The sequence below is a fragment of the Prionailurus viverrinus genome, unplaced genomic scaffold (assembly GCF_022837055.1).
Source record: "Prionailurus viverrinus isolate Anna unplaced genomic scaffold, UM_Priviv_1.0 scaffold_35, whole genome shotgun sequence".
NCBI classification, from domain to species: domain Eukaryota; kingdom Metazoa; phylum Chordata; class Mammalia; order Carnivora; family Felidae; genus Prionailurus; species Prionailurus viverrinus.
In genome coordinates this window covers 3,020,683-3,038,439 of record NW_025927605.1, presented here as the reverse complement: position 1 = coordinate 3,038,439, position 17,757 = coordinate 3,020,683, and the positions used below count along the sequence as shown (strand labels likewise).

At 44.6% G+C, this 17,757-nt stretch overlaps 2 protein-coding genes across 2 annotated transcripts; one reads left to right on the top strand and one right to left on the bottom strand.

Annotated features, from left to right (window-relative positions):
* The first annotated feature begins 27 nt into the window (after window positions 1-27).
* Window positions 28-5,672, top strand: KLHL10 (kelch like family member 10). Its single transcript, XM_047845436.1, has 5 exons — window positions 28-405; window positions 2,528-3,017; window positions 3,731-4,348; window positions 4,862-5,011; window positions 5,258-5,672. The coding sequence occupies exons 1-5, from the start codon at window positions 212-214 to the stop codon at window positions 5,630-5,632; spliced, it is 1,827 nt and encodes a 608-aa protein (XP_047701392.1). The 5' UTR covers window positions 28-211; the 3' UTR covers window positions 5,633-5,672.
* A 182-nt stretch (window positions 5,673-5,854) lies between these two features.
* KLHL11 (kelch like family member 11) lies at window positions 5,855-17,298 on the bottom strand. The gene is made up of 2 exons (XM_047845435.1): window positions 16,604-17,298; window positions 5,855-11,324 (listed from the first exon to the last, which is right to left on the bottom strand). The coding sequence occupies exons 1-2, from the start codon at window positions 17,146-17,148 to the stop codon at window positions 9,743-9,745; spliced, it is 2,127 nt and encodes a 708-aa protein (XP_047701391.1). The 5' UTR covers window positions 17,149-17,298; the 3' UTR covers window positions 5,855-9,742.
* Between the last annotated feature and the right edge of the window lie 459 nt (window positions 17,299-17,757).

Here is a 17,757-nt window from a genome sequence, read left to right as displayed (position 1 = left end):
GAAGACAGGGACAGGAGAGAGTTCCAGAATCTGAGAGCACAATCCTGAGAGTGAGCTCACTGCGAGCCCAGGATCCTGGAACTTGGGCTGCCTGATGGGCCCTATATGAAAGATGTAGTAGGGAAAAGGAGCGACAGCAGGCTAAAGGGGCCCCCCACAACCCTCCCGACACCCTAGGAGAGCAGTCTCTCTCCGCTGGTCCCAGGGTGCCATGGAGATGGAGAGCGCGGCGGCCTCCACACGTTTCCACCAGCCTCACATGGAGAGGAAGATGAGCGCGATGACCTGTGAGATCTTTAACGAGCTTAGACTGGAGGGCAAGCTCTGCGACGTGGTCATCAAGGTCAATGGCTTTGAGTTCAATGCCCACAAGAACATCCTCTGTAGCTGCAGTTCCTACTTTAGGTATAACAGGGTTGCCAAACTAAGCCGAAGGGGTACTTGGGCTTATTCTGAGACATTTTGGTTCATTTCATGTTTCCCACCCAACCTGTCACCTTACATGAGGGACACTGTCAAAACCCTGGGCTCCTGTAGCCTGGTTCCTTTGTCTTCCTGTGTCTCTTCTGAAGAGACACAACTGGGGCTGGGGCCTCTTCTCTCCGGTTTTCAACTGGATTCCAACCGACTATTGGTGGGCCAGGTGCTTTTTTCCCTTTGATTCTCACCCTAGCATACCTTTGGGAAGGCAACCATACTGGATTTCCTACTTAAACCTAGAGGACAGTGCCCCTTCAGCTGCCCCGTGTGCCCCTATCCCAGTAGAGACCATCTCAAACAGGGTGATGAATTAACAAGGATTGAGGAGATGGGAAGGAGGATTCGGGAAAGCATCAAGGAAATATTTACCAGAAGATAAAGGGAGTTTAGGCCACAACCACTGTCACCCAGGAAATGGCAGAGCTATTTTGTTCATGAGCCGAAAATGTTTGAGTAATCAATTCCGATAAACATATGATAAATGTGTCCCATCTGTTGCTAAAAATGCTCATTCATCTAGACCTACAACAGGGTCTACAAAAAGACCGGGGAGTGAATATTTTAAGGCTTGCAGGCCATACGGCCTCTGTCACAATGACTATACTTTGCCTTTAGAGTGGGAGGGCAGCCATAGACAATACTAAATGAAAGGGCATGGCTGTGTTCCAATACAATTATTTACGGACACAGAAATTTGAATTTATTACAATTTCCAGGTGTCACAGAATCTTTGTATTCTGTTCCCCCCATTTAAAAATGTGAAAAACATTCTTAGCTTATGGGCGGTACAAAAAAAAGAGAGGGTTTGTAGACCTCTAGAGAAGAATCTGATCCATATTTCTTTAAACCACCTAGAAAAAGGAAGCAAAAATTTATTAGGGTAGGGACTTCTGTCTTGTTCAACAACTTAAAAAGTACCTAGCTATACAGTAGGAGCCCAATACATAGTTTTGGGATCGTAGTCATTTGTTCATTCGATAATTATTTATTGAGTGCTTATTTTGTGACGGGCACTATTCTGGGTACTGGAAATGATGAATAAAGAGAGAAATATTTCTGTTCTCATGAAGCTTACCTTCTAGTAGGAGGAACAGGCGTTCAATAAATAAAACACAAAGCAGATTAAGTGCTGGGGGAAAAAAGGAAGGTATGGAGAGGAGGGTGGTGATTTTAAATAGGATGATCTCTTTGCGGACAAAATGACATTTGAGCAAAGACTTTAAGGGGATGTGGGAGTGAGAAATGAGGTCTGCAGAGGGGGAGTCTTCCAGGAAGAGGCAACAGCATGCACAAAGGACCAAAAATGAAGCACCTCTGGGTGCATTCAAGGAAAGCAAGGCGAGTGGGACTGGAATGGAATAAGGGGGAAGGTGGGAGGAAGTGGCCAGAGGTATTACTGGTCCCGATCTCAGAGGACTTCTGTGCTCCCTGAGAAGCGCTTTATATACTAATACTCTGAGCCAGAAGGGATCTCAGTGGAAGGTTCTGAGTGGAAGAGGAACATAAACTCGTAAGGAGGTTGGGGTAGAACTGTAAACTCCAGAGGCATCAATGGCAGAAGCAGGGGGATCAGTTAGGAGGTTACTCCCAATCATCTAGGTGAGAGATGGTGGTGGCTTGGACCCAGGAGATAGCAGTAAGAGGTGTGATCAGATTCTGGGTTATGTGTCAATTTAACAGTGCTCATTAAAAAAGCGTTACTGCTCAAGTTTAATTTCCTGAAGGAAGGTAGACTTCAGTTGGGATAGAAGAGACCTAGGTCTTACTTCCAGGTCTAGAGCCCAACTTTTCCATCCACAAAATGGGGGAAAGTTTTAGTTACCATGAGGAGAAGAAGAGTGACCAAAGTCAAAGTTCTTGGCAAGGTTCTCTTGCCCACTGTATAAAGCACGCACTCTACCCTCCCCTTCCCCTTCTTCGCACCAATTTGTTTCCGGCATACTCACTGTGCACTAGCTGGGAAATTTCCAAACTCTCAACAAACAAAGGTGGGGGAGAAACTGGAGAGAAATGTTTCAGTGGCTACCAGTTTCTTTCTTCTTTCCAGAGCTTTGTTTACAAGTGGCTGGAACAACACTGAAAAGAAGGTATACAACATCCCTGGCATTTCCCCGGACATGATGAAGCTAATTATTGAATATGCATACACCCGGACCATCCCTATCACGCCGGACAATGTGGAGAAACTGCTGGCTGCTGCAGACCAATTCAACATCATGGGTATTGTTAGGGGTTGCTGTGAGTTCCTCAAGTCGGAGCTGTGTTTGGATAACTGTATCGGCATCTGCAAGTTCACAGACTACTACTACTGCCCCGAGCTGAGGCAGAAGGCCTACATGTTCATACTGCACAACTTTGAGGAGATGGTGAAAGTCTCGGCCGAGTTTTTAGAGCTCTCAGTCAGTGAACTGAAGGATATCATTGAGAAAGACGAGCTCAACGTCAAACAAGAAGATGCTGTATTTGAGGCCATTTTAAAATGGATTTCTCATGACCCCCAAAACAGGAAACAGCATATTTCAGTTTTGCTTCCCAAGGTCAAGTTTAGTTATTTTTTTGTGGGATGCTTACTTGCTCATGTTTGGTTCATTTATCCCGGAGGGACTGTGCAAAGAGCCACGTTCAGATGTTTGGCAGATTCCGGGGCCGTATTTACACACACTTACATAGAAGGCCATCTCCTACTATTCTGCGGAATTGTGCAATTTTCTTTGCTCTTGGCATTGCTAGTTCCTTCTGTTATATTCTTTGACCAAAATTCTCCCTGGTAGTGGGGGAAAGAGACGGCAAGGCCTTCAAAAGAATTCTAAAGGGCCTTCTTTTCACCCTTTTTTCTTGTGAGTTTCCCCAAACCCCAGGCAGAAGTGGGACTAGACACCAAACCACGAGTGTTATACACAATTGTAGCCATCCGGGGCTAATTTGTGTTATTTATACAGAGAAACGTAAATATTCAATGACTGAACAATTGCCACAGCCTTTTATGGTCTAATAGTACTGCCCAGTGGCCAAGGAAGGGGCTAGCTCTGTGACCTTCTATCTAGCTCATCGTCAGCATCCAAATGTATACCACATCTGAAAAACAAATATTTAAAATTGTGAGCTGTAAACACAAAGTAAACACAAGTAAACAAACACAAAGTAAAATAGGACCCTGCTGAAATTCAAAGGCAGACTGTAAACAGGGAGTTAAGGACATGGGTTTTCCAGGTTCCTTCACCTCATCTGACTTTCTGTGTTTCCTTCTCAGGTTCGCCTGGCCCTAATGCATGCTGAGTACTTCATGAACAATGTTAAGATGAACGACTACGTCAAAGACAGTGAGGAATGCAAGCCAGTCATCATTAATGCCCTAAAGGCCATGTATGATCTAAACATGAATGGACCCTCCAATTCTGACTTCACCAACCCACTCACCAGGCCCCGCCTGCCCTACGCCATCCTATTTGCAATCGGTGGCTGGAGTGGTGGGAGCCCCACCAATGCCATTGAGGCATATGATGCTCGGGCAGACAGATGGGTGAATGTCACTTGTGAGGAAGAGAGTCCCCGTGCCTACCATGGGGCAGCCTATTTGAAAGGTTACGTTTATATCATTGGGGGGTTTGACAGTGTAGACTATTTCAATAGCGTTAAGCGTTTTGACCCAGTCAAGAAAACGTGGCACCAGGTGGCCCCGATGCACTCCCGTCGTTGTTACGTCAGTGTGACAGTCCTCAGCAATTTTATTTATGCCATGGGAGGATTTGACGGCTACGTGCGTCTCAACACTGCTGAGCGCTATGAACCAGAGACCAACCAGTGGACGCTCATCGCCCCCATGCACGAGCAGAGGAGTGACGCCAGTGCCACCACGCTCTATGGGAAGGTAAGAATTGGGAGGGGGCAGACCAGGCCCAGAAGTACTTGTTTGGGGGTGGATGGAAAATAGATGTGGCAGCACCCACGCTGCAGTACTGACTCCGCAACTAGTGCCCCTTTGTAACTGTCCTTTTAGGTTTTACTCACTAAAAAGCAATACATGCGGGGCGGGACACCTGGGTGGCTCAGTCGGTTAAGCGTCCAACTTCGGCTCAGGTCACGATGGTCATGATCTCACGGTTCACGGGTTCCGGCCCCACATTGGGCTCTCTTGTCAGTGCAGAGCCCGCTTCAGATCCTCTGTCCACTGCTCTCCCCCCCCGCCCCGCCCCTTCCCCTCTCACGCGCTCTCAAAATAAACATTCAACGAAAAAAGCCACGCGTGCACACGTGGGAAAAAGATACTCAGAGTGTACGGACTGGTATCAGAGGGGTCCTTTTGCCACCACCATGCGTACACCCTTTCTTTCTGCTCCCCAGAGGTAACGATTTTAATAACCATGGGCCCCTCGTCACACAGGTCTACATATGTGGTGGTTTTAATGGAAATGAGTGCCTGTTCACAGCAGAAGTGTACAACACTGAGAGCAATCAGTGGACAGTCATAGCACCCATGAGAAGCAGGAGGAGTGGAATAGGCGTAATTGCCTACGGAGAACACGTATATGCGGTGAGTTTATCTTGTACCACACAAAAACGATAGCTCTGGATTTTTTGTTCGCAAATTGGTTTACGCTATTATCGGCCAGCATTTGGAAAGCATTATTTTCCATGGAAAATAATGGAAAGCGGGAGGTATGAAATCACTGGTCTCCCCCCCCCCCCCCCCCCCCCCGCCAAGAAGGCCTGAAGGCCTCTTCCTTGGTGAACAGAAGCAATGGCTCACAGTCAACCATGTTTCCCTTGCCGTCCATAGGTAGGTGGCTTTGACGGAGCAAATCGACTTAGGAGTGCGGAAGCCTACAGCCCAGTAGCTAACACTTGGCGCACGATACCCACTATGTTTAATCCTCGTAGCAATTTTGGCATCGAGGTGGTAGACGACCTCTTGTTTGTGGTGGGCGGCTTTAACGGCTTTACCACCACCTTTAACGTGGAATGCTATGATGAAAAGACAGACGAGTGGTATGACGCCCATGACATGAGCATCTACCGCAGTGCCCTGAGCTGCTGTGTGGTGCCGGGGCTGGCCAACGTTGGGGAATATGCGGCTAGACGGGACAACTTCACAGGATTAGCACTGCGAGATGAAGTAAAATACTCCGCTTCGACAAGTACCCTACCTGTATGAGCCTCTTCATTTAGCTAATAAAGAGTCTAAGCAATAAGAATTACCTCTTTTTTTTTTTTTTTTTTTTAATAAATGCAGTGTTTAAACTTGTAAGAGTACTGGAAAATGTTCAACTTAAGGGAGCCAAAGGTTGGATGAATGAGGGAGTAAGAGGGAAGGAAGTAAGCATTTGTATCCAACAGTGTATCATTAAAAGGGAAAAGTCACACGGTACAAACCAGCTCTAAAGAAATATGTTTATTTAAAACTTACATTGAGACAACTGATAGCTTCAACACAGAACAAGATAGTTTTAGGAACATAAAACAGGCTATTTTACAATGTGATGTCTCAAAAGCGTCCTAAATTCTACATCTCCTCTGACTTAAAGGGAGATAGCCAAGTTTATACTTTGAGTAGAGTAGGGGCTTGGATACTGATAGCCCCCAAAAGTCACTGTGTATCAGCTTGAACTAAATATGTATTTTACAAATAACTCAGTGAGCCCTAGCACATGGACCATAGTCTTCAAACATCTAGCAAGCTTAATTTTTCACAAGTGCATTATGCAGGAGGATTAAGTGAACAAGTGCTCTACTGTATGTGCTTCAGTGTCAGACATTCGTAGTGATGCTCAGAGAGTAAGACAAAAGCCCTACGAAGGTAATCAACAAAGAGCAGTTATTTGGCTATCTAATTAAATTCCTTGAAGCGAGATGGCTACTATATTATGTTATTGTTATTGTATTATGTCACTCAACTATGAGCTGTTTGGTTTCCAATGACCAGAGCACGTTATAATGTAGGCATTATAACAACAAAAATGGACTATTCTCAAGAAAGCAACAAACTGCAGTGATGGACTGTGCCAAAATGTTTGATAATTAAAGGAGAGACCAAAGCGTTTCTCAAATATTCTACAGTTAAATGGCAACCTAGAAATACCCTATTTTGCTAATGGAGGCAGGGAACCTACTTCACAATTCTGTAGACTTTCAAAAGACAGGAAATGTGGCCAACACACCCTTTTAATTTAAGCTTAATTTGAGGAAAGTACAAAAAAGTCCCTTTATCTATGTTTGATTAGGCCAAGTAACTAAAATTTATGTTTAGTTTACTTGTCTACCTGCAGTACAGTGTCTCATTAGAATTATGAAGCAGAGAATGAAGTATTTAAACATATGACATGCTACACTAGTCAAGAAACAGAGAAAAAAGAGTGCCCTAGAAACTGCCTTACCAGTAGCCTGAAGAGTTTAAAGAGCAAAAGCACACAAGTCTTCGATAAACACTATCTTTCCAGCTTCAAACTTCTGTTCTATGTATTTTAAAAGTTTTTGGTCCCAGCAATACTATATAAAACTAAGTGATAAAAACAAAACTGATGTCAATCAATTTTGAGATTTTTTTTTAGCAAAATATTTTTGAGTTGGCACAGCAAAAGCAAAGTTGGATATACAAGATCTACAAGACATCATGCAAACGTCTGCAAGTGAGATGTACTACTTACACACTAAGCTCATGACTGACATTCTCAATATACACCACGGGTTTGTTTTTTTAAAAACCACGGTGGGGTAGGTGGAGGTGGAGGACCTCCATTCCAAGATAGAAGTCACGCCAGGGGTTAGGTAAAGGTATTACTTTTTGGTCCTCTTTTATCCTTCCACAAAACAAAAACAAAAGCAACAACAACAAAAGGTTCGCTTGAATACATGTGAAGCTGTCTTTTTAGAAGTTTAAATGACCAAACACATTCTTTAAGTTTTTCATCAGAAAGGAAATTTCTTTCCCAAAGAGCCACTTTAGGCTGGTTGTCATAATCAAAACCTTTCCAAATACTCTGGAAGTTATTTCCAGTTTAGAATTTCAGAATGTCAGCCTTGAACAGATTTAAGCAAATCTGGTTTCCTTTCCTATTAACAAGTTAGTTAGGATATTTCAGAGACACAAGTTATTGATGTGAAGTCAGACGTGTGAATTCAAATATGAAAATTAGAAATTCAGTAATCAGGAAAACCTGCACACATCATCATGCAAGGAAGGACTTACCCCTTCTTTTCAGCCATGGCCTACGCTGCCTGCTGAGTTAAAAAACAACAGTTTCAATCAAGTTTTCAGAACCAGATTATACCTAAATCTTATGAGTTATAATTTGTCGCATCATGTGAAAAAAGGCCACCCTCCAAAAACTTGGTAGTGACAGTCTCAGAAGACAACTCAGAGATAAGATCCAAAAACCTTACATCACACCTCCTAGACAGAAACTGCCATTTTAGTGAGCTGCTGAGTTACTTCACCACTAAGAAGAGGAAGTTTGCTAGGCGGCATAGTCTATCAGAGACGAGAACATCACTCAACGAGCTTTTCTGCCTCATGTGCATAGACCTCTCACAACTAAGAATGAGCACTTCTCAGAATTGAAATGGCTTTTATTAAAATAACTACAAATGGAAATTGATAAAATGGTAGAGGTGGTGTAGGATAATATATCCTCATACAGAAATAGGACTTAAAGTTTACGACCCCCACTCCAATCTAAATTAAATGGTTTTAAAGCAGATTTCCGACACATTTATTGAAAAACTTTGTCCTAGGCAAGGATACCAACTTAAAAATTTCAGGAAAGCTCTTAGTATAGAGTCCAGGGACTAGATATTAATAGTCTTGCAGCAAATTGAGAGCCAAAATTTCTGGTTGTGCTTTTTTCCTTTTGATGTTTGATACAGTAAGAAGGTTAAGTATAATGGTCTAGGGAAAAAAATAATCACTGCACTTGGAGTTCAACTCCTAAAACAGTATCCTGGAATGTCTAAGAAGATGATATTCTGAAAGAAATAAGAAACATATACAATGGAGCCATTTTGCAAACCATTAGAGCAGGAGTCCTTTATGTTAACTGAGTTCTCATTTGTATAAAACTTGGGAGTGTGTTAGAGAATCAGAAGAATGCATAAGAATAAATAAAAGATAACTAAAGCAATAAATTTTTAAGAGCCTTAATTATGCATCTAAATTTGGTATTCGAGGCTCAGGTAAAGTCTGAATAAAAGTCTAGGGAAACTGGATAAACTACTAGAACAGTCAGGGCTGAGAAACAGTAAGGCTTCTCTTACGCAACATTTCTCTCAATTGTCACTTCCTTCCCATTTTGAGAAAAGTTTCTTTTAGAAAGAATGAGGAGGACTCTATACAATATACTTTAGAGGACAATTTAAAACTGAAGGCATTGTTGTATCGATTGTCATAGGCATTATTTACACTCATTAACTTATCTTCAAATACGCCTGCAACTTCTGAAAAAAGTGTTTACATGTTTTAATGCCTTTGCTCAGTCTACCTAATAATACTACTTTTCTTCTTAGAAAAACAAATTTCATATACATAACGTCCTCCGTATTAAGTCAATGAGCTAAAGATCAACACTCTTGCCAACTACCATCATCTCAGAGTGATGGCTCCCAGTCTAGAACGGTTGCTGAAGAAATGGAAAATATTCAAAAAATAATGGGGCCAATCACAAATTTCTCACTAGTCATCTCTTCTAAAAATAAACACAACAACATTTCTAGATAAACACATACAACAAAACATCAATGCAAATATTCAGAAACCATCCTGCCGAAACATTGTGCTTTTCCCTTCAAATCTCAGTCTCACTATTGCACATACCTCCTGCAGATGAGGGCTCAATGCGTAAGTTCTGCTCTTTTCAAAACCACCAACCATTCAGGAAAAAATTAAAAGGAGTATCAAAGTAAACGTGCAAATAAAACTGTTGCTTAAAGCATGTTCAAAACATCAAGTCCCTAAGACAAAGGAGTTTTCACTTGTTGGCAGAAAAACAGCCAAGTAACTATACCTGGTTCTTCCACTTGTCATTAATAAGATCTAACTTGGCTAGCACATCCACACAAACCGAAGACAGACAAAGACTGCACACCAACAAAAATTACCACATATTAAATCGTGTTTCCCATTCTTCAGTTTTTAACTGTGTTTCCTTTATATGGGGCAATAATCAGGTTAGGTAGAAAATAAGTTATCGACATACTTTTTCAAGTAACAGTCTGGGGATCTTCAGCCTCACAAGACAGGCACAACTGTTTTAAGCTGCACCTATTAGAGCACCTAGCATTCAATCTGAGAGCTTGGCACTCTTCGCATGTTCAGGGCGTGCCGATGTATTTCTTGCATCTGTCTGATGCGGTCCTTCTGCCACATTAAGTTTTGAGGCATAGGATATCTCTGTGTGCCATGCAAGTACCGGTACGGGATCCTCACGTGGCAAGCAGTGGCTCTACAACGAGGCTGTGGCATGGGAGGAAGAAGCATCCACCGCTTTCTTTCGGCACAATATCGGTAGGCTTCTTTCCGGTACTGTTTGTCGATATCATCGCTGTTTTTCCAGCCTCCAATAATGAAAACGTCATCTCTGTAATAGCAGATAGCCGCTCCTTCGATGCTTAGGACTTCGGGAGGTAAGCTCTCAAGGATCTCATCGGACACTTGGCTGGCAATTTTTCTTACTGCCTCTTCATTTTCTAAAGAATAACTCTTGGGACAGCATGATGCCGTCTGGTAAAAGTTTGAATTGACCACAGACATTTGGAAAAAGCAGTAATTGTCAATAAGCGGCAAAGATTCCACATCTTGCCACTGTCGAGTCTCCGTATCATAGCAGGTAATTACAGCCTTTAACCCATCTTCGGTGTCCCGGTCCACGGGAGTGCGGGCAGCGATGTACACAAACCGGTCTTCGATGGCTAGCGCTTTGACATCCCGGAGGATCTTTGGTGCTGATTCCAAGTTGTGCCATTTATCAAGCTCAGGATTATAAACAGTCACGTCTTTGAAGCCAGGGCTGAAGTTGCCATGCCCTCCAATGCTGTAGAGCTTCCCTTTGACTTCTGTTAACCCAAAAGAATGCTTTCTTGTCATCAGACTACAAACATGTTCCCAGGTATTCAAATTTGGGTTGTATCTTTCCACAGTTTTAGCAAACCCTGGTTCCATCGATCCAGCAACATACACGTAGGACTCTGTTACTGCAACCGCATGTCCATCAAGGTGATTATGAATATGGGGCAGGTTTACCCATCTGTCCTCATCGACAAAATACCCTACACATTCACTTAAATAATCCCCTCCTTCTGACACGCCTCCAATAACCATGATCACGTCCATGTTTTGCCCATAGCGAGGTAATAATGAGACATGAGAGGCAGGATGCTGGAAGGTGCCAGACTGTATGTTTTCAGCTCTCAGAGCATGCCTCTCCACTGCATCGGCCACTAACTTGACGCAAACTTCATTATTGGCCACCAGCCTCTCTGGTTTGACATGCCGAGTAAGGTAAGTAGGTTTCATCTGGGACAATCTGAGCAATTTAAAAAGTTCTTCAAAGTATCTCTCTCTCTCTTCAGCGTTTCTCTGAACCCACTTCAACACTGTTTCAAAGAGAACCTCTTCAGAATCAACCGTGATTTCCAAGTCCGACAGCCAGTCTCGAATGAGATGGAAAGGTAAAGTATAAAATTCTTCATCCTGAATTACTTTGTGGAAATTTCTCCGTATCATATCGGCAGCTTTCAGAGCAAGTTGGCTCAGAGTATACATGTGAGCTAAGCTATGAATGGCCACACAATTAGAGAGATGAAGTTTCTTCTTGAGAAATTCTCCACAGAATTCTTTTAAACGAATTAACAGGAACCTAAAATCAAGAAAAGAAAAAATTTTCAAATGTGCACATTTTATGTGGCTGCATTTTGAGAACATGTTATACATGTTAACATGTTTATACAAACTGAAATGGTAAGCTTCATTTCATTTTATGCCCAACATCTGAAAAAGGGTAAATCCCCCCAAATTAAAAAGGATGATGCTGAAAAGCGTATTTATTTTTTAATAATTTTTTAAAGTTTATTTATTTTGAGAGAGAGGAGAGAGAGAACAAGCAGGAGAGGGGCAGAGACACAGGGGGACAGAGGATCTGAAGCAGGCTCTGTGCTGATAGCAGAGAGCCGAACGTGGGCCTCAAACTCATGAACCACAAGATCATGACCTGAGCCGAAGTCGGATGCCCAATTGACTGAGCCACCCAGGCGCCCCATTATGCTGAAAAGTATATTTAAAAGCATATATAAAGTCATCTTTATATATATATATATTTTTTAATTATGCATATTATATAATATATATACAACTATACATGATACATGTAACATACACACAGTGGTGCTTTTCATTATGTAAGTTTTTCTGGAACATATCCTTTAATAAAAAGTACAACAGTCAGAGAAAGAAATACCATAGGATTTCACACCTGTGTGGAATTTAAGAAACAAAACAAACATGCAAAGGGGAAAAAAAGAGAGACAAACCAAGAAACGGACTCTTAACTACAGAGAACAAACTGGATGGTGGGGGGGTGGTGAAATGGGTGATGGAGATTGGGGAGTGTACACTTATTATGGTAAGCACTGGGTAATGTACAGACTTGTTGAATCACCATGTTATACACTTGAAGCTAATATAACACTGTATGTTAACTATACTGGAATTAAAATTAACTTAATAAGGGCACCTGGGTGGCTCAGGCAGTTAAGCATCGGAATCTTGGTTTCAGCTCAGGTCATGATCTCATAGTTTCTCAAGTTCGAGCCCTGCATCAGGCTCTGTGCGGAGCCTGCTTGAGATTCTTTTTCCCTGTCTCTCTGCCCCTTCCCCACTTGTGCTGTCTCTGTCTCTCTCAAAATCAATTAATAAACTTAAAAAAAAAAAAAAACCAATAAAAATAAAGTACAATAGTTCCATACTTTATTTTTATTGGCAAAGGCAATTCCCAATCCAAACCTGTCTATGCTATTCCTGTCCTAATCCCTTGTCAGTCACCAGCCTTTTCTTTGAGGCAGGGTCTCAGCAAGATACTTTATTAAGCCTTGACTAGATGGTATAGGAACTGTGGTTCCTGGGAGGCTCTGTCCAGTATCAGAAGGAACAGCAGTGGAGGCCTTGTGTTGAAGGTTTCAATCTCCTCTTCACTAGAGCTTTCTCCTTGGGCAGCAGATGATGGGGGGAGGGGATGGCAAGGCAAACTCAAACAACAGTAACGAACATATGGAAGGGGTCTGGCATGTTGCTGACTAGAAGTTGTCTGACCTCCTAAATTCATTTGAAGTTAAATTACATACCACAAGTTTCAGCTAAATCCATAAATCTAGCAGAACTCAGTCCCAAGGATGGCCACTTTGAGACCACTGCTTTAATAAGAGTAAGTCCCCAGAACTGAGAACTTTAAACAAAATATGGACTTTATCAGTCCAGGCCTCTCAATTCAGGGCTCTCAATTCAACCATTTGTTATTACAGTTATCGCGCTTAGTACCCATCTAACTAGGATATAAAGATGAGTACGACAGGCTTCCTTCACCATCTTCAGGGAACATACCATCTTAGAAGACAAAGACAAGGTAGAGTGGTAAGAGCTCTAGTGACTCTCAAAGATGTCTGGGTGCCAGGGTCACTAGATTCCCAGGCTGCTCGCACCCCCTACCTGGAGCTCCTATCTTTGGCATGGCGCTCCAGATAATTCTGACATATTCCCTTGGATAGGGTGTTTAGAAACATTGCTCGATGACAATAATAGCTAACGTATACTAGGCATGTTCCATGTGCTAGGCACTTCCTATTATTTCCTTGTAAGTGCCCTTGAAGGTAGGTATGATCGACAGAGTACTCAGGCGGTAGGGAGAGAGCTCTTGCCTCAGAGCTCATGGGTAAGGTTAGATATGACGGTTGCCAGGCACTTAGTGCCCATCACAAGGCAGCTGCTCAAGCAGCTGACAGATGGACAGAAGTTCAACTGCCTGAGATGTTCTCTCCTAACCCCCAACTCCCCTATAAAGCAGGAGCAAATCTGAAAAATGAGCCCACGTGAGACACAAACATAGCTTGAGTGGGTGCAATGACCTTTCTCTACTCATTTTCATTCAACAAACCTCTCTCTCAAATCTACACCTGCCCCACCCTACCCCACCCTCTCATGAATGATCCAAACTTGGGCTATGAGAAAACAAGCAATCAGAAACTTCATCTTACCACCACCCAATGTGCCTGTAGCTTTACCCTATATTCTGCCTTCCCAGTCCAACTTTTCCATTATTAATACTGATTCTATCCCCTTCTTGATTTCAAGGACTTTGCTCCTGCAAGAATTCCCCCATCCTGTAACATGAAGTTCTCCTCTTCCACTGATTCATTTTTCTTCAGCACACAAACAAGCTCTAGTATCTATCTTAGATAGGGGAAAAAGACCTCCCTGGACTCTTCTCCAAACATGTCCGTGTGTACCATTATTCTGACCCTCTTTATAGGAAGACTTAACTTAAATGGCTCCTGCTAATGCCATCAAGGGTCTCTATATTGCCAAATGCGGGGATCACTTACGGTTGACAGTTCACAGGATAGGCTACTCCCTCCTCTATACCTTTTTTTTTTTTTTTTTTTTTTTTAAGGCTTCCTGTGAGACCCATCTCCTCTACTGGTTCCTCTTTAACATTTTGGAACCCCAGGGCTCAATCCTGCCCCTTCTCTGTCTACACTCTCTTCCTAAGTAATTTTTCATCCAGTCCCATGGCTTTAATTACCATCTTATATGCCATATTCCTCCCAATGTTCTTATATCCAACTGCCTATTCAGACATTTCCTGGACCCAAACCAAACTCCTGGTCTTCCCAAACTTGCTTTCCTACACTCTCCCACATCTTAATAAATAAATAACTCCATCTTTCCAATTGCTTGCATCAAAAACCAGCAGTCCTTTCCCTTACACTCTGTATCAAATCCATCAGCAAATTTGTCCCCTCTACCTTCCAAACATATCTAGAACTGAAGCACTTATCATCTTTACTTCTCCTTCTTCAATCCAAGCCTCTGTCACCATTCCATTCCAACAACCCCCTAATCTTTTTGCTTCTGCCTTTGCAGCCCCTTCCTCACTGCCCCATCCTTTATTCATCACAGAATTCTTCAAATCACATTTCATTGTTCCTCTGCCCCAAACCTTCCTATTTCATTCAAAATAAGAGCTCAAGTCCTTCACCAGGCCAACAAGCCCTATGGAATCTGGATCCATCCCCCATCACCACCCTGGGGCCTCTCCCACCCCTCTCAACCTGCACCCATTTGATCTAGCCATGCTGGCCTCCCGCTATTCTCAAACATCCAGATAAGCCCCACCTCAGGCCTTTCCACCTGTGTCCTCAACCTGAAACACTCTTTTTTTTTTTTTTTTAACGTTTATTTATTTTTGAGACAGAGAGAGACAGAGCATGAACAGGGGAGGGTGAGAGAGAGAGGGAGACACAGAATCTGAAACAGGCTCCAGGCTCTGAGCTGTCAGCACAGAGCCCGACGCGGGGCTTGAACTCACGAACCATGAGATCATGACCTGAACCGAAGTCGGACACTTAACCGACTGAGCCACCCAGGCGCCCCCTGAAACACTCTTTACCTCACCTCCTTCAGTTCTTTGCAAAATGTCTTCTTCATGAGGCATTCTCTATCTACCCAATTAAAAAACACAGCTCCTCTCTACGAGCACTTTCTATGCTGAATTTCTCATCAAAGCTGTAACAATCATCCAACACGCCATCTATTTTAATTATTTATTGCCCATCTACCAGTGTGAGCGCAATGAGGAAAGGGACTTTTGTCTGTTTTGTTCACCAGGAAGTCCCAGCACCTTAGAACCCAGTGTCTGATCTGATGCATTAACAGGCACTCAATAGGTATTTGTTAAAATCATGTTCCTGGTAAAATAATACTGCCAAAAGGGAGTCCTCCACATCTCTAAAAATGGCATTCACCTGCCTCCTAACCAGTCTCTGAAGCATCCGTTCCTGCTCCGTACAATCCATTTTCCACTGTAGCAGAATCCTCTTTTAAAATAATGAAATCAGGGGCGCCTAGGTGGCTGGGTCCGTTCAGCATCTGACTTCGGCTCAGGTCATGATCTCGCGGTTGACGAGCTCAAGCCCTGTGTCAGGCTCTGTGCAGACAGCTCAAAGCCTGGAACCTGCTTCAGATTCTGTCTCCCTCTTTCTCTGCCCCTCCCCCACTCATGCTCTGTCTCAAAAATAAATAAATATCAAAAATAAAATAAAATAGGGGCACCTGGGTGGCTCAGTTGGTTGGGTGACCGACTTCGGCTCAGGTCATGATCTTGCAGTTTGTGAGTTCGAGCCCCGCGTCGGGCTGTGTGCTGACAGCTCAGAGCCTGGAGCCTGTTTCGGATTCTGTGTCTCCTCCTCTCTCTACCCCTCCCCTGCTCACACTCTTGTGTCTGTCTCAATAATAAACGTTAAAAAAATTAAAAATAAAATAAAATAAAATAAAATAATGAAATCAGGAAGTTTCTTTACTCAGCTTCCCACCTCATAGTAAAAACCAAATTCCTTATTCCAGAGCATTTCGCAAACCCTTCACCCATTAGACCCAGCTCCATTGGGTATTTCCTTTAGTTCTTCAAGCCGAACTGGATCCTGACTGAGGGCCTTGGCGCTCTCTGCCTGGAATGTTCACCCCCATCTCTGCATGGCCAGTTCTTTCTTGCCGTTTAGAGATCGGTCTAAACGTCACCTCCTCAAAAAGGTCTCTCCTCTACCAATCACTGTCCTTTCATCCTTTTTAAATGTCAACACAGCGCTGATTTTCTTTTTCATTGCCTTTGTCCCTCCACCTGGAATCTGAGCTCCCTAAGCGCAGGGCGCCCTCATCAGACCGGCCGCATCCTCTGTGCCCAGCGCAGTGGCCGCCCCACAGCACACAGTAGACGCTCAACAAGCCGCAAACAAACGCATCTTGTACGGGCTCCCTCGAGTCCCACCCGCAGGCCCTGCCTCCCCGCCTCCCCCGCCCCCTCCCGGGATGCGGCCTTCGGTGGGCGAGCCTCTCCGCCGCCCGGCGCGCGGCCCCCCGCATCCCGCCTACCTGTCGGCCAACTCCAGCACCTCGTGCACGCTGCCCGTGCTGACGCGGATGCGCCCGGTGTACATGTATTCGATAACGGCTTCCACCGTGTCGGGCTCGGGCCCGGGCTCCGAGCTCCACTTGCGCATCTCCACCCTGCCCGAGCGGGACTCCGAGAACTGGCCCGAGAGCAGGGGCGTGAAGTATTCGGTGGCGGCGGCCAGCACCGAGCGGTGGGCCCGGAACTCTCGGCCGCCCGCGCCGCCGAAGCATAAGGTAATGTCGCAGAAGAGGCCTTGGCGCCGCTGCTCGTTCTGCCTCCAAGACAGCTCCGAGCAGTGAGAGCTGCACTCGAAATCCTCGGCCTCCGGGCCCGGATCGCCCCCGCTCGCTTCCATTGCAGATATGCCGGGCCCAGACCCGAAGTCCACCGTGCCGCTGCCTCGGACTTCGGCGGCCAGCCCTGCCGATCCGGCGGCGGCCGTCTCCATGCTCTCCATCTCCAGCACCTGAAGAGATGCTGCCGCTGCCGCCGCCGCTGCCGCCGCCACCGCCGCCGCCGCCATCTTGACGCCGCCGCGCCCGACCTCCGCAGTCTCGGAACGATTCAGCCGTTCTGGTGCGACACAGAGGAATTCTGGGAATAAATAGTGGGCGCAGGGCGGAGCTGGGCGCCGCTAGTGTGCGCACGCGCGGCCGCTCCCGCCCGGAGCCGCGCCACCTTGGAGAGCTGGAGAGAGCTGGGTAGGGCTGCCCCCCCCACCCCCCCTCGCCGACCTCCCTCCCACGTGTCGGGTCTCCTACCCGTCAGAGTGGCACGCTCTTCGTGGTCATTTTGTAGGACAAAAGCCACCCTGGCCCGTCACCCATTGTTAGTGTCTCGGGTGGCGACAGTGTATTTTTAAAGATTTAAAATGGCTTTGGAGTAAACATGAAAAAAAAACTTGAGACCGAGCCCCCGCTCAGTGGACGAGGGCGAGCAAGTTACTCAGTATCTCGGAACCAATTCATCTTCCACAAATTGGATAGTATCTGTTAGGAGAACGCTTAGGGATGCTTGTGTTTTACGTAATGTTTGGTCCGTAGTTACTGTTGCAAACATACTTGTTTAAAAGATGAATAAACGTCACTTTGGGGTTTTATTAAGCAAGGGAGTGGCTCCATTAGATGCATGC

Excerpts from the sequence above, each read along its gene's own strand:
- KLHL10 (XM_047845436.1), top strand. The coding sequence starts at position 212 with ATGGAGATGGAGAGCGCGGCGGCCTCCACACGTTTCCACCAGCCTCAC. Across the intron at positions 4,349-4,861 it reads CCACCACGCTCTATGGGAAG|GTCTACATATGTGGTGGTTT; the intron begins GTAAGAATTGGG and ends CTCGTCACACAG. Across the intron at positions 5,012-5,257 it reads ACGGAGAACACGTATATGCG|GTAGGTGGCTTTGACGGAGC; the intron begins GTGAGTTTATCT and ends TGCCGTCCATAG.
- KLHL11 (XM_047845435.1), bottom strand. The coding sequence starts at position 17,148 with ATGGCGGCGGCGGCGGTGGCGGCGGCAGCGGCGGCGGCAGCGGCAGCA. Across the intron at positions 11,325-16,603 it reads GTGCTGGAGTTGGCCGACAG|GTTCCTGTTAATTCGTTTAA; the intron begins GTAGGCGGGATG and ends TCTTGATTTTAG.